General features: G+C 41.8%; 2 protein-coding genes across 2 annotated transcripts; one reads left to right on the forward strand and one right to left on the reverse strand.

Moving 5' to 3' along the window:
- Positions 1-971: 971 nt before the first annotated feature.
- so (sine oculis) lies at positions 972-14,860 on the reverse strand. The gene is made up of 6 exons (XM_064695946.1): positions 14,348-14,860; positions 14,066-14,276; positions 13,820-13,947; positions 12,433-12,537; positions 12,290-12,345; positions 972-2,066 (listed from the first exon to the last, which is right to left on the reverse strand). The coding sequence occupies exons 1-6, from the start codon at positions 14,711-14,713 to the stop codon at positions 1,613-1,615; spliced, it is 1,320 nt and encodes a 439-aa protein (XP_064552016.1). The 5' UTR covers positions 14,714-14,860; the 3' UTR covers positions 972-1,612.
- On the forward strand, positions 9,564-10,304 carry LOC135437776 (uncharacterized). Its single transcript, XM_064695840.1, has 2 exons — positions 9,564-9,710; positions 9,811-10,304. The coding sequence occupies exons 1-2, from the start codon at positions 9,669-9,671 to the stop codon at positions 10,213-10,215; spliced, it is 447 nt and encodes a 148-aa protein (XP_064551910.1). The 5' UTR covers positions 9,564-9,668; the 3' UTR covers positions 10,216-10,304.
- Positions 14,861-16,280: the final 1,420 nt, after the last annotated feature.

Raw genomic sequence — 16,280 nt, forward strand, 5'->3', positions numbered from 1 at the left:
TGCAATATATGTTAATAATTGCGAGTGGGCGAGTGTATCTGGTGTATATGTATCTATATCTGTATCTGTATCTGTATTTGTATCTATCGAATTTAATGCCGCAGACTATTTTAAATTGTACACAAAAAGATAACAATTTAAGGCCGTTAATTAAATTATCCACAATGTGGCCCGCAAGATAAAAGAAGTCAAAATATTTTGTAACTGGATACTCGATACACAGCCTCAATCAGAGACGCAGTCCCAGTCAGACACGTGTGTGTTGTCCGGGCAACGGGGGTGGCTGGGCGATGGCAACGGAGTCTGCACCAGTCTGCATCGGCAAATCATCGAGAGAGAGCTGCCAAGTCAGCCAGCCAGCAAGCCAGCCAGTCAGGCGGCAGCCACCCCCAAATGGCTATCAATCCGGGGTAGAGGCAACCTGGCTCCGGCCATTGTAACATTGCGTCGGCTGCCAGTTTGCCAGTTGCCAAGCGCCGCCCTCCAGTCGAGACCGTTGCCAGGTGGCGTGGAAGGGTCACCAGCACCAGCAGACGTTGGTGCCATTAACATGCTCATTACATGTGTCGCGACTGCGGAGCGAGCGCGCGCTGACGATGGGCAAGAGGCGCGTGTGGGACGTGCGCGAGACGCACGCGCGCCCCGCAGACGCCGGACAGCCCATTCATTATCCATGGCTATTAGCATTAGCGGGTTTACCTGTCGGCGCGGATTAGTGCTGTCTGTGGTCAGATTTTCCTAATGTGGACAGAGAGTGTCTTCATCCAGCCAACAACAATCTTTAATGCGACTCGACTCGACTCGAACCTCGTCTGTGTGTTGTTCGGTTCGAATCATTGTACTTAAAAAATTATAATTTTAATAATTGATTTCGATCAAATCATCTTTTGACAAAATATGATTCGTTCCAGGTTTATTCTCGACTGCTTCTTAGTCAGGCGATATGTGTTCGATATTCAATGCTCAATTCGTTGAATGTAATTATTTATATTTTTCATATATTTAAAAATAATAATTATAAATACATTGAAAATAATTTAATAGAATTTATGTATAATTTTTGCACATTTCAATTTGATTTGCATTCGCAGTTGGGCAGAGAACGGCCAATCGTCATCAACTTTACATCCATTCAGGCCATACTAGGACAACAGATTCTCTGTTCCGTTCCCAAGCCCGCCCGCTCTAAAACTAAAGCCTAGCTATTTACACAGATCAATGAAGTTTAAGTAATCCATTCTTTTGCTAATCGAGGATAAGCAACAGATTATGCTGCAATCCCCTCTACCCCCCCCGCTCTGTCTGTTTATCTGTCTGTCTTGGTGATATTGAAAAATGCCATATTATGCGCAAGTGCTGCTATTTCATGATTAATTAAAATTTGTTGCTGCTGCTATCTGGATCTTGATATACACGAATCATCTTCGAGGATGTGATCTCAATTATTGCTGCCTCAGAAGTAAAAGCTTTCCGGATGCTGCTGCTGATGCTGCTGGCTGCGCTGCTGGCGTTGACGCAGCATTGCTGGCCATTCGCAGGGCATGTTGCCGTTGTGGTTGCTGCTGCTGCTGTTGTTGCTGCTGCTGGCAGCAGCAGCAGCCTCCAACTAGAATCATAAGTGCTGATACTCGCCCATATCGTACATGGGCATGGCGCCCATGACGCTGTGCAGATGCGAGTAGGCAACGGCGGCGGAGAGCGGCGGCATTTGGGAGGCGGCGACAGCAACAGCTGCTGCTGCAGCGCTGCTTTTGCTCGCTGCCGCTGCGCTGGCAGCATGTTGCTGATGCTGATGGTGTTGCAGGCTCTGCTCGGCAGCAACATGTTGCAGTTGCTGCTGATGCTGATGCAAGCTGTTGCTGTTGTTGCCGCTGCTGTTATTGTTATTGATATTATTGTTGTTACTGCTGCTGGGCGACTGCTGCTGCTGCTGCTGCTGCTGCTGCGAGTGATGCGAGTGGTGCGCGGCGGCTGCGTGTTGCTGTTGTGCGCTTTGACTGGACAGCATGTTGCCCTCCATTTCGGAATCGCTGGACGAGTCCAAGTGTTGTTTGTCCGTAGAGCCGCTGCAAAGAAAGAATAAGAAATTGAATATTAAAACACTTGTTAATGGGTTCCGGCAATTACAATTTTTAAGGACAACATTTTGGTCCTAGTCTTTGGTTATTTGGCTGCAGTAAATTTCTTCTGTATCTAATTCAGTTATTTTCTAGGAAATAATTGATATTTTAAACGGACTTTGATATTTTGTGGCACCTCAATGACAAGCCTTTTTATTGCTTATTTGTGCTCAGAAACTAATTCATTTATTTATAGCTATCTTTTTTTGACATTGGATTCGGTATTTTTTTCTTTGGTTTGGCGGTTGGCTGCACGTGTGGCTGTATATTTAAAAAAAAATGTAAGAGTAGCCAGATTAGATGCCTTATGTGTGACCAGATTGTCAAAAGTGAAAATACATGTTTGCAGTTTTAATTATGTTGTTGAGTATTTATGTTCTAATTTGAAAATGAGTGCTGTCACAACTAAACGAAAATATACATGCCAGAAATGACATAATGTTGCATAATCCTTACATATCCCCTCCCGCCGGATAGAAAGGCTGCTGAACTTTGCCTTCAAAAACAGATGTCAGCAATCGTTTAAATTAAAATGTGTCAATTGCTGTAACTAATTTACTGCTTTCAGCAGCAACAGCAACAATTACAACACACGCTGACATATACATACATCAGTTAAGTGTGTATATTTATAAACAAATGACAAATGACAGGGTGGGCAATTGAAAATAAAACCGGAAGGAAATTGTCTGCTTGGATATTTTTACTCTTAACGCCAGCATTTCTATAAATGGTTTCAGTTTCACATTCGGGCAGCAGCAGCCGTGAGCTAGAGCAGCACAGCACGTACGAAAGGTGTCGCGGGGCTCGAACACACACTCACAAACACGCCCACACATTCATATAAACAAACACGAGAGGGGCGGCAGCTCAGTGCATTCCCCCATAGAGCGCCGCCGCATCTGATTTCAGTTATTTGAGCTGCGCCTGGTGTCTGTGTGTGTGTGTGTGTGTGTGTCTGAGCGTGTCTGTAGTTTATATATCGTTCTCGCTCGCACCTTTGATCAAAAGTTAAGCAGCTTGACTTTTATTATTTGCGGCTGATTCTGTAAATGACTTTCAAGTGTCGTTTTTATCGCCACCGTTTGCCAGGGTGGAAGCGAGACACTCATTTGCTGGCCCAATTCCAGACACCGTTGGGAATTGAAAACACACACACAGGCACACACACACACACACTCGCATGCACTTACACACTTCTGGGGGCTGTTGTGTTGATGTGTTGTTCGTGTTGTTCAATTTGTTAGTGCTAAACTGTCCTGACATTTTAATGGCTAATTCACTGCCAGAGCGATAACAAGGCGCATTTGAAATTCGAGCAACTGACATTATCGGCCCAGTGTGCCGAGTGTGTTAATCTTAATCTTGTCGCGAATCCCAATTGCAAACGTACCCAGTGCGCGCACCCAGAACCAGTTTCAAAAATTGATGACAACAAACATCGACAAGGGTCCAGGGCCATGCAAAACATTTAAGCGCACACTCGACAAATTTGTGGCCAGAGATCATTGGGAACGATCTGCCAGATCAGCTACAGCCTGCAACCATTCCTCTTCCCTGCTCCCTTCCCCCCCGCCTGGCACAATCCATGCAAGTTATTTGCTGACTCGCGCGCAATTCGAGCCGAGCCTGAAAACCCAGTTGCAGACCTGGAGCTGCGCCGACGCGGCGGCCACATACGGCGCAGACGCGCAGACTAGCTGGCATCTCGAATGGGCAGCCAGCTGTTCGCTGTGCTCGGCATTGGCGGCAATCGTGTAATTGTAGATTCAACTCGCATCCATCTACATTTGCAGTCAGCCACTTGCAGCGCATGATAATTGCCGAGCTGTCCATTTTGTCCATCTTTCCCAGCCTGACGCGGATCGGGTAGCTGGGGAACACTTGCCAGATTCGTTGGGGGTGGCCTTGTTATTGTACAATTGGGCATCGAATACTTGATTATGTTGCAGTTAACAAGTGACATGACATCTCAAATGATTGTTATAGGAGTATATACTTAGTCATATTCTAAGTAATTCGATTTCTTGCAATCTGGTTCTTCGAATACTATTCCGGTATTTACAATATTATGAGAAAAGTAACTTTATTTGATGTACAAGCACAGTTCCATTGTTTTTCATAAGATTATTTTAATGAGCTCTTTTCCCTCGCTTTCCTAATTGATTTATCTTTTATTTTTAAATTTTTCTTCCGTATAGTACAGATCATATAAATAGTTCAGCTAGAACAAATCAGATTTTACTTTTTTTTATACCTTCGAATACTTTTCTCAAGATTGCAAAAGTTTCCTTTTATGGGGTATATCCGCCAATATACATGATATAGGTTTCACATGTTTAAGACAATAAACACAACAGAGCACTACATTTTTCAAAGATAAAGCACAAGCACGAATGAATGTCGTGAAATGTTTGGCTTTTTCAAACTCTCTCAAATAGCGTTAGTTATTCTTAAATTAAATGTCAAGTCTAATACAAAAATTTCTTACTTCAATTTCCACCTGCATTCCACCCACTTAGGCGGATTTTAGATAATTAAAGCTAGCCACAAACCATTCAATATATTAAGATCGCACAGTTTTTTATGTTATTTTTAACAGGCAACCAATTACATTATTGGAAGTATAGAAGACTTTCCTCAGGCTCCTTTTATATGCTACTTACTTAAAAAGTTTGGAATATTTCTTAAAAATCAATTGCCTGCCTTGGAATTCAGTTTCGTCCTTGTCAAGCCCTGGAGTATCCTAAGTTCTAGATCTCAATCAATTTTGCAATAAAAGTGAACTTTAGCAAAAAATTTAAAGGGCAGCGAATTGTGTTTGCCTATTTCTGAAGAAAATCGATTGTGGCACAGAGGGAGCGAACCCACCCGAAAAGTACAAACACAGATCTACACGCAAGCAAGCTGAGCAAACATAAAGCTAACCTCAAAATGAGAAATGGCTAAAATGTTGGAGTAGCCATGCCCATCCCTGGCCCAGCCAGTTCGCCAGTCAGCCATCCAGTCAACCAGTCAGCCGAGCAAAAGTGGGGAGCAAACAAAGGGCAGCAGCATATAAACAATGATATCAAATTTCAAGAATTTCATAGTTGTTGGCTCTGCTCGCTGCTGTCTCTGGCTTACTGCAACACTTATTAACACGGCCAGGGACAGGAGCAAAAGAGATGGAGTGATGGAGAGCGAGAGAAAGAGAGAGAAGGAGAGAGAAGGACGGAGAAAGGGAGAGCAGGCGTTTGAGACAGCGCCTACTTTCGTGGCATATTCCTGAGTATTTTCAACTGATTGCATTATAAAATAAATACATCCAAGTCTTAAAAGTCCGCAGCCCTCGCGGTAGCTGCGTCCCAAGGACAATCCCTCAATACATGATTGTCACATAGAGTTTATATAAAATATATGACAACAACAACAGGCGAGAGAAGCAAAGCCTGGTCAAGAGTTTGGGCAACGTGTGTGTGGTCCCCGGCTGAAAGTTCTTGAACTTCTTTCTTGGCGCTGCTCAGTGATGAGGAATTAATTTTTTTTTACTTGTTTTGCTCAATTGGGTTTCTGTAGTTTTAAGCCACTTTTGGAGCTGCATTAAGCAGATTCATTAGCTCGGCAATAATGGATGATCGGATTATGGGGGGCTTGGCCCAACCTTGTTACCCGGACTGCGAAAACGAGTGCGATCATGAATGCATAGCTATGGAGTAGTAGGATGGTATACGATCTGGATTAAGCCGAACCGGTTCAGAATTGGAATTTCAAGTTGACCGAAAAACGAACCAGCCGAAAACCGAACCGAACTTAATTTGATCGTAAATGGTTTAGTTACGATTGACTCTGGATCGAACAGAACCGGTTCGGAATTGGAATTTAAAGTCGACAAAAAAACGAACCAGCCGAAAACCGAACAGTACTTAATTTGATCGATAAATGGTTTGGTTACGATTGAGTTCGCCCAGTCCCAAGGTTACCAATCGTTGCATATATATTACTATGATTGTAAAATGCCATTTTTATTTTATTTTTAGAAAAAGTTTGGAAGAATATTTTCCGAATTTTAAGTTTGTCTGTTTTGATTTTACTTTTGTGTTTTGATTTTTGCTATTTTTGTGCCTTTCATCTATGAAGAATACTTAGGATAATAATTATATGCAAAAAAAGTTAAGAAAAAATAGTTTAAGTCGTTAAAATATATATATGTGATGTTTTTCATTATGCATATAATTACTTGAAAAACTTTATATAAGTTGTAAGTTGCCATTTTTATATAGAGCTAAAGTTTAGAAGAATGTAAAATTTTAATTCGAATTGTTTTATTAACATTTTGTAAAAGTGTGACAAAACATATCTTAATGAAAACAGATTCACGAACTGAAAACAAACACATGGAGCTAGTTCGAACCGTTAACAGAACCAGGGACAGTATCCTTTTTATTAGTCTTGCAGCCCTAGCTAGAATTGATGTGGAGGTTTAGCTCCTTCTATTATAAACATTATTCAGATGCTTAACACTTTACACAGATGACAATCGGGAGACTGCAATCTTATCGGGCAACAATCTGGTGTGGCATGCAATTAAAAAGCAACAAAATTATTAAAAAACTGTCAAAATAAAGCGCAGCCAGCATAAAATGCGCCACACGCCAACCGAACGGAATGGGCCCAGGCCATAAGATAAAATACTTTATAACGATGGCAACGATGACTTTTTGGTTAATCGCCAAGATCTACACGAAACTCATACATACTGGAATATGGAGGGGAACCGAAACTCAAACCGAGACCGAAACTGAAACTGAAAGCGAAACATAGTTGTAGACAATGGGACAACGCTCGGGTACAACTCTACTACTAGATCGAGTCGAAGCTCAGGCCCCAGACTCGAGTTGTGTCAACTCCAACAACAACAGCAACAACAACACGCCACACACATGCGTAAATTAAATGATAATTTATGATCAACACCTTTTCAGATTCTTATTGTGGCTCTCTCTGGCCCTGGCCCTGGTCCAGGCCCAGGTTCAGGCCCAGGCCCAGGCCGGGGCACCGTTTAGTTGGGTGTCCTGCTGCGCACACGTCTCGGGATTTGTGTACCGATCTCGCAATGCGATAACTCAACCTGTTCGTTGATTCCCTGGCTTGCACTTCGATCGATCGTGATCCCCAGCTCTTCCACTGGGGGCTTCACTTTATGAAACAGCGTTTCATTTTTCCCAACTGCCTCGCTGCTATATATATATATATATATGTGTGTGTGTGTGTGTGTGCCTGTTTATTTGTTTTTACGATTTATTGGCTTATAATTTTTATTAGCAATGGAATTTCTTGGAAATCCTGCAACGATCTACCATATGATGTGTCGTTCTGACTACCCCCCCTACCCGATTAGAGCGCCCCCCCTCCTACGCCCTTCTACGCTCGCTACCGTCTGTTTTTGATTTGTTTTGACTCTTGTTCTTGTGTAAATTCGCTTGAGATTACAGAACAGCTGACGGTTGGATCTCGTTCGATCTTGAACTTGGCGCAGCCTGGATAAGTATGCTAGAGATCAGTGGACGATCGTCATGGCAGGCAGATAATAAGGATCTTGCAGTCCATGGTAGTTGAGGCAATTGAATAACGAAGATCGGTGTTCGAATTCGAATAAGGAACAAAATTGAAATCCCCTCTCCAATGTTGATGGACTTCACACACAATCATAAGAACATCTTGGAATAGTTCCATTTTCCCTTGATTATCACATAAGATTTCCAGGCATGCCACTTGACCAATGAACTTCTCCAGTTCTATGTAAGCCCTAACACTTTTTAAGGCCTTAAGCAGCTTACGGCATTTATGCGGCAGGGCGAACTTCAACTTGTTTTCATGGGCGCAAAAGGAAAAGCGAATGAAACCCTAGAAATGGAAACATTGCCATTGAGAAATGTGTCAGGCCAGAAGAGCAATGAGAACTCTAGAAGAGGCAGCTTGAAGGGCGGTCAATTAAATGGCAATCTTTGTGGACTGATTTACGCCACATTCACAGCGATAAGGTGCTCAGCTTTCTAATTATAGTTGGGTAAATCACTTGACACAGGCGCCCACCCGATGAGTACCCGCCACATGTCCCAAATGCAGAGCTGAGCTGTGCGCGATTCTGTGGACAGCAATATCCCCTGGCATGCCGTTGGCAAGCGCCTTCGGCTGAGGTCTCAGTTCCATACCGGTCCATCATCACCAACGACATCATTATCAACGCCATCAGTGGCGGCAAAACTCAACTGCCAAATGCGTCACGGAACTCCAGTTGCGGGAATGGGAACGGGAACGGGTATGGGAAGGGACGAACAGACCCATATAAGAATGTATGCACATACATACGTTTGTATGTATGTATATATGTGTGTGTAGAGGGATGGAGCTGAAGAGGCAGAAACGCAAACAAACACAATCACAAAAGCGAGAGAGAGAGAGACAGAGAGACGGGCAAAAGCGCAAAATACATAATAATAAAAACAGAATGTACAATAAAACGAATAAAAATGAATAACGCGCTGCGACGACGTCAACGTCAACGTCGGCGACGGCGACGGCGACGGCGCTGAGGCGAACGAATAAAGAACACACGCACATTTTGTGGTAACTTGATACTCTTTCCAGCTACCCTCCAGCCAACCGTGGCATTCGACGAACGCAAACGCAAACGCAAAACGATGAGCCCTGAGCTGCCCGAGATCGACATACAAACACATACACACACACACATACACTCACATACACACAATGCACACAGTTACAAACACACACATTTGGAAAAATGAACATCAGAACAACGGGCCGAGTCTGGGTCTGGGGGTCTGGCACTGGAACTTGAACTGGAACTCTTCTCACATTTGAAGTAGTATTAAGGTTTTTATGTTTTTTTTTTTTGCTGCTGGTGGTGTTCGTCTTATTGTTGTTGATGTGGAGCGTGTGCATTGTAAACAATTTAAAAACAGATCCTACGAATCGGAGCATAATCAAACCATGACGAAGGTGAAGGCTAGCAAAAAAGCCTGAATTGAAATTCCAAAATCGTAGCTTTCCTCAACTGTCAATAGTTTACATAATGTATGACAGAAAAACTAAAAATTGTGCGAATTTGTACATATCCAGACATACTAACAGTTACACGTCCAGTATATTGGGATATTTTGCTCAATAAGTCCTTATGTAGGGATTTGGAAATAAGTTTGAAACCGTTCGGACGGAACTGGGAATTTTACCCATAAGTACCTTCACACCCATTTTCCACCCAAAATGGTTGGATTTTATAAATATTAGAGCTTTATTCGGGAGTGCATGACTAGGGGTATATATGTATGTTATATAAAACGGAACAAAATAGATAAACTTCTTCCAATAAACCTACTTTTAATGAATTCAAAGTATAAAACAAACGTTGTTCGAGATATGCCATTCGATTTCCTTATGGATATATAGTAGGCATTAAAAATATAAAAAATTCGAATAACTAAATTTTTGCTTGATAGAATAGAAAATAAAATAAAAAAAATAAAAACAAAATTGCCAGTTAAAATGCACAAGACCTGGAAGAAACCACTGCACAAGCGCAAAGTCGTAAGCTCTACACACACACACGCACACTCTTCCACTTCCGCACTCCCCCCACTCCCTTTATCTCACACTCTTTGAATGTTTTCATGCGTTTCGCTTGCAGTGGGCGAAGATATCATGGCCGGGTCGCTTGGTCTATTACATGCAGCCTCTGGTGGAGCACCTGTTTGACATTTGGCTGCAGCAGTTGCCCTTTCCGACGCTGCTGAAATGCGTTTATACGTGCGGCATGCTCTTCTTCATATTGCTACCCGTTCTGTACCCAATGATGGTTTTGGGGCTCTACTATGCCGTGTTCCAGTACGTCGGGCAAAAGCATTTGGATGTTGTCTTTCCGCCAAATTGGGATCTACTTGGCGCCGCATCGAATCTGTGGTACTTCCAGGTCACCAACAAGAAGTACATGCTGTTCGTAACGATGTACATTGATCGATATCGGGTCATTATAACGGCCATATCCTCCACTGTGGACTATATGCGTATGGCATTGTGCTTTGTATTTGGTTAAGACGGATCTGAGTTTTTCCCTGATTCCCCGATCGTTCGTTGCTGATAAACTTTTGGAACAATAAATTCTCTAGTTGTATTTTAAGTTAACTGCCACACAAAAGTTTCTAATCAACATTTTAACTTTTTATTAACCACTTTTCTACTAATTTTAATAAAGTGTAAGGGTATTGTCGAGTTTAAAACCACAAAGAAAAAGACACTTGGGGTACCAGAAAAGTTTCAAGATTTAGTTTTACGGAAGTTTTAATATATTCAAATTTTTCCAAAAATAGATAAAAATTATCGAAAGTTTGATATCGTAGTCTTTTTAAAAGATGACCCCAAATATTGATTTATGATTCTTTTACCCTTTATGAGGATTTTTTTATATAGTTATGAAATTTGTAACGCATTGAAGGGATATATCCTGACCAATATCAACAGTCGAGTCGATCTGTCAGATATACATCTGTCTTTATATGTCGCAAAGAATCGGTTAGAAAACGAGAAAATCTGAAATAGTTTCGTTTTTAAGATATCCTAACAAAAGTTGGCCTTAACTAACTAACTTATCAATATCTAAAATTCAAATTAGTTCGACAAGCAATTGAATTGAGGTAATTTTCAGGTGTAAATTAAGTATGTAAAGTTTCAGATTTGATCGGCAATTATGTTAAATGACGACAGTTGCTGGAGAAACACTCGACAGCTCGTAGAATTGTGGGCGTTGGCGTCGTTATGGTTGGTGAACCGTTTGGGAAACACATTAAAGTCCCAACTACAATGGAGCACACGAATTTGTGTGCATGTGTGTGTGTGTGTTTGAGTGTGTGTGTGTACCTTTAGGCGAGTCTTCGGTGCACATTCAAAACAAAACACTATATATGAAAAGTTAAAGTAGCAGCGCCGAGTTGCCGTTGCCGCTGCCGCTGCCGTTGCTGCTGCCCGACGCGGCACAGCCATAAACATATATCAGGTTACCAGCAACAACAACAACAACAGCAACAGCAACAACAAAACGAATAATAAAATAAAAAGCCATGAGGAGGCTACGTAGTGCAAACTACCGTAGGCATTGGCCCGCCTATAAGAGCTATATGCAAAAGTATCTGTGAGATACTTTTGTCAGCTGCATATATGTATCTGAGCGTTTGTGTGCGTGTGTGTGCATTGCGGTTGCTACGACGGCCAATTTTTATTTTTATTGCGACAATTTTTCGTTGTTGTTATTATTGTTTTAATATATATGTGTTTTTTTTTTTGGAAATTGCGAATTGAAGATCTTTTGTGCACTTTGAGTAACTGATATGCCGTTTAGTTAAATTGTTTTTGAATAAATATGTATGTTTTAGGCACAGATGCGAAACGAACTAAATGTTAGTTAGTTCAACATTGTTGCGGCCACTTTAAAATCCATTTCCAATTTCCAATTTCCATTTCACATTTCACTTCTAGCTCATGTTTGCGCTTCACATGACTTTTAACGAGAGAGCGAGAGCGGGAAGGCAAACAAAAGGATGCCCGAAAGGATGTTAAATATTTGAAAAGTTGCCTATCAGCGGCCAAGCATCTGAAAGAAGCCGAAAAAAAAAAACAGCCGGAGAAGAGTTTCGAAAATGTTTGCCTATTTGCTTAAGCGGAAATGCAGATGTTTTTGGACGGCATCCAAATGTCCTTTTCAGCAAGGAGTCGCTGCATTAGTTTTAGTCAGTCGGCGGCCGTGTCTGCCACGCATATGACAATGCGCCTATGAAAACAAAGATCAACACAAATACCGAATATGTGGAACGGCATGTTCATGAATTTGTCAGCCACATTTCCATTTAACATATTGTATAAATAAATACTCATCTTTTCACGTGAAAAACGGCCGTGTCCTTGACACTAATTAGACCGCCCCACCCACCCACAGAGAAAAAGCCTCAAATTGACCTTGTTATCAGCATGTAAAAGCCAAGTAATTGAAATTGAAATGCTAATTCATTTCGCACGCGTTGACACTTAAGCAAAAATTGTTTATAATAAATGTATGCCTATATATTATTATTATTTGTTGGATATATAGGGATATATATATATAGGGGAGAACTTACTCTTTGTGCTCGGCGGCGCGATCTCGTTGTCGTCGATTCTTGAACCAATTAGAGACCTGTAAAGGTGTAATCAAAGGTGAATACTTATGATTAATGAAATCTATGACAACTAACATATGCAATTTGTCAACGATTTTCCTCACCTGCGTCGTGGTCAGTCCTGTCGCCTCGGCCAGGTCGCGCTTCTCGCGCGGCGATGGATACGGATTGTGCGCATACCAGTCTCTCAATACCGAACGCGATTTCTCCTGAACGTGGTAAAAGAACAATAATTATTCGCATTTTTTTTTTGCCTAAACAAACGCCTGCCAGAGCGATTTACGTAGACGTAAGCAGAGGCTTTATTGCCTGAGAGCTCGCTTCTTAACTATTAAATTCTTTCTATCAACAATTTTTCCTAGCAGAGTTGAAAGATTTGGCAGGTGGAACACATTTTGATCCCATTAGCCCTAAAGTGCCATTAGTGCTGCACCTAACGTAAACGAGAGAGTAGGATATATTCGCCGAAATTGAATACTCTTTCCCTATTGCAGATATGTGAGAATTGTTAAGCTCGAAAATGCTGTGTCTGATCTTTAAAAACACAATATTTTGTCTTATAAGATCCTACTATTCTAACGATCTCATATGTTTTTACTTTATGGACTATCTCCGAGCTCCTTCTAAGCGTTACACAAATCATAATAGGGTATAAAAAGGTGGCATATTTCATGATTCAAGCCAACTTACCAGCGTGAAATCTTGTTTTGTCATCATCAAATCTAATTTGTAATTTATAAAATCCCGCTCAACAGTAAATATCTCATATTATTTTCGATTTATGTGCTAAATGCAATGATTGGAACCAAGAGACTCCCTTTAAAGTTAATTTTGTTCAACTAAACTACTTTTCGAAATGAAAACGTTTTACTTTAGTTTCTGTTTCGGCTTTTTTTTGGGGCAACTGGAGAGGTTTTCATTGCAGAAAATTGAAAAAATTTGGAATTCCAAAACGGGATTGATTGGGATATATGTATTTTCTATACCTGTAAGTGATATTTATATATATTTCTTAATATTTCCAGTTTTTTTTTTTTAATTTCTCTAAATGTTCCACTTCAAATTCGATATATATAATTCCTATAACTAAGAGTAGGTGCAATTAGGTGCACTTGTTCTTTCCCCCCTTCGCCTGTGCCTCCCAACTTTTGTAATACCCTTAAATATTTGACATGAATGCAAATGTTTTTAATCAATTGAAAGCCCGCATAGATAAAGCCCAAGTGCAAACAGTGTCAGTCAGGAAACGACGGCGAGCCCACAAGGAGCACAGGAAAGGAGGCGTTGCCCGGCAGTCCAGGGCAGTACAGGGGAGGGGAGGGGCTAGGACGAGGCGGACATTTCTACGATTTCATTTTGTGCCCTTTGTTGCCGCAATTAATGTGGCAAGGAGAAGCAAGATGGTAAGGCAGAGACAGAGACAGAGACAGAGACAGGGGCAGGTGCGGGGGCAGGGGCAACTGGTTGGGGAAAGGTGTCTGCGGTACTCACCTTAAAACAGTAGCTCGTCTCCTCGCCATCCCAAATGGTGCGGGGCAGTGGAAATTTACGGCGAACACGATATTTGCCCACAGCACCCAAAGGTCTTCCGCGCAGTTTTTCGGCTTCCACGTAATGCGCTACAGTAAAAGAATTTCGGGTTAGCACTCGGAGTGACAGCGAGAGAGAAAGGCAGAGAGAGAGAGAGGGAGGAGAAACGTGATCGAAGAGAGAGAGAGAGATGGGGAGATGTCTCACCTTTCAACCACAGGGCCTGGAGCTTGGCGTGATTCTGGGCCGAGAAGTGATGATGCTCGAGCAGCCGGTACAGCTCCTTGTACTGACCACGATGGAATGCGACGACCGCCTTGGCCTTCAGCACAGACTCGTTCAGTTGCAGTTTATCACATTGTGGCAGCGACCAAAGGAAGCGGCCCAGTCTTTCGATGTTGCCCGCCTGCTGCAGTACCTAAAAGATCAGAACAAATAACTTAATGCTGGTAGCTGAGCAGGCCGTAATCCTCGCCAGCGGCGGCTCACCTCGCACACGCAGGCCACCTGCTCCTGCGTAAAGCCGAAGCTGGGCAGAGTTTCGCGTCCGGCTGTCGCTGCGCTGCCGCCGCCCGCGGCCCCAGCGCCGCCATTGCCGCTGCCGCCGCTCAGGTGGAGTCCACCGCCCAGACCTACGCCCACGCCCACACCCACGCCGCCTCCGTTGTGCGTGAGCATGTCGAGATTATTGTTGTTATTATTGCTTGTGCTATTATTGTTATTATTATTGTGCAGCGCGACCACCGACCCGCTCAGCCCCGTCGGGCTGTAGGGGGGCGTGTGCCGGGCGGTGAGCACAGCAGCCGCATTGGCCGCGGCCAGGTCGTAGAAATCGGTGGCGGGATGTTGCAGCATAATCTGTGAGTGGAGCTCGCACTCCGAACCGGGCAGCTGGGCCCTCGGATAACCGATAAGCGAATCGATGCGTGTGAGTCCCCGCCAATAGCTCACTTTATCAATAGCCTCGTGAGGGTTAAGCTTAATTTGTATTTGGTTTCTGGAGCGCTGCAAAAAGAAAAAAAAATTTGGGAAAAGAATTTAATAAGAGTCGAAGAAGAGTTAAAGAAATCTTTAGTTCAAACATATACAATCAAAATTCATTAATGTTAACTAGAGCATGTTAACTAACACACTCAAAATTCTTTAATGTTAACTAGAACATGTTAACTAACATGTTCTGTTAAATTATTAACTTCTAACTTCGGCGTGCCAAAGATTTATTCCCCCTGCAGACATGTAATACCGTTTGATAAGTTTTTGGTTAAGTTAAGTTAAGTTTATTTAAGTAAAGATAAGTTAAGTTAAGATATTATGTAAAAGAGATTTCAAGCAAATTATTCCCTGAGTTTTTCTTCTAATCTCGTTATTGCAGTCAGTTAAATTTGCCTAGATTTAGTCATTATTTCGTATAGATTTGTTATTGCATATACAATCTATTCTACTTATATCTATCTATCTGTCTATAAACGTATCTTAAATCTTATCATATTATTACATTAGCTACGATTGGCAGTAAATATTTTAGATAAACTCTTTTTGTTGATTTGTGTATTCAATATGGGTTAATCCTAGGGTTAATTGCTCTCAAACTGAAAGCCAAAGAAAGTTCTATTCCAAGCTCTGTATCTTAATGGATTTCAAGGCTCTCTTGATGGACGACCTACTATGACAGCAGTCCATTAGCTATGCGACCCGCCTCTCTGCTGACCCTCATATCGAACTATAAAAACAACGCACAAGTCTTAATATTTAATGACAAGTATGTTAATACCCCTTTTTTTAACAGCAAAGCATCAGCAAATAAGAGGCTCTAGTCGGGAGTTTGTGACTTCGATATCGATTTTCATCGATTAATTGGAAAAGGGGCAAGTTATCGATTATCGAAAACACACTCGTACTGCGCGGGCAATAGGAGGACCTACATTCCAGATTTCAAATCTCTAGTTCTTATAGGTTCCGAGATCCTTGCCTTTACATATACGGGCAGACGGACGGACGGACAGACAGGGAACGAACGTGCTTAATTGGATTAAAAAATGTTTACATACTTTTATGACTAGTTCAACTGATGATATTGATTGGGGATATGTATATATATACTCTGCACATTACACGTGTAGATACAAATCAATAGTTTTTACTCTTTTTATTTCAGTTAGATGTTTAGAAATGCTCTCGATTTGCGACTCTGCGTTATGGCCATTAATCAATCTATGCAAAAGGCGAATTCGTAGGATCCAATAATTACCATGCTAATTGGTGGCGATTTTTCATATTTTTATTGCCAACATTTGCGATGTTTTGTTTAAGATTGTAAAAACGATAATTGAGACACATTAAACTGTTGAAAGTGGCATTTGGGAAAATGTGAATATTTTCCACAATTTCCACATTTATGTTAAACAAAACAAGTTATGAAATA

The sequence above is a fragment of the Drosophila montana genome, unplaced genomic scaffold, assembly GCF_035044405.1.
Source record: "Drosophila montana isolate Dmon_TW-CO22-7 unplaced genomic scaffold, ASM3504440v1 contig_3833_1, whole genome shotgun sequence".
Taxonomy (NCBI): domain Eukaryota; kingdom Metazoa; phylum Arthropoda; class Insecta; order Diptera; family Drosophilidae; genus Drosophila; species Drosophila montana.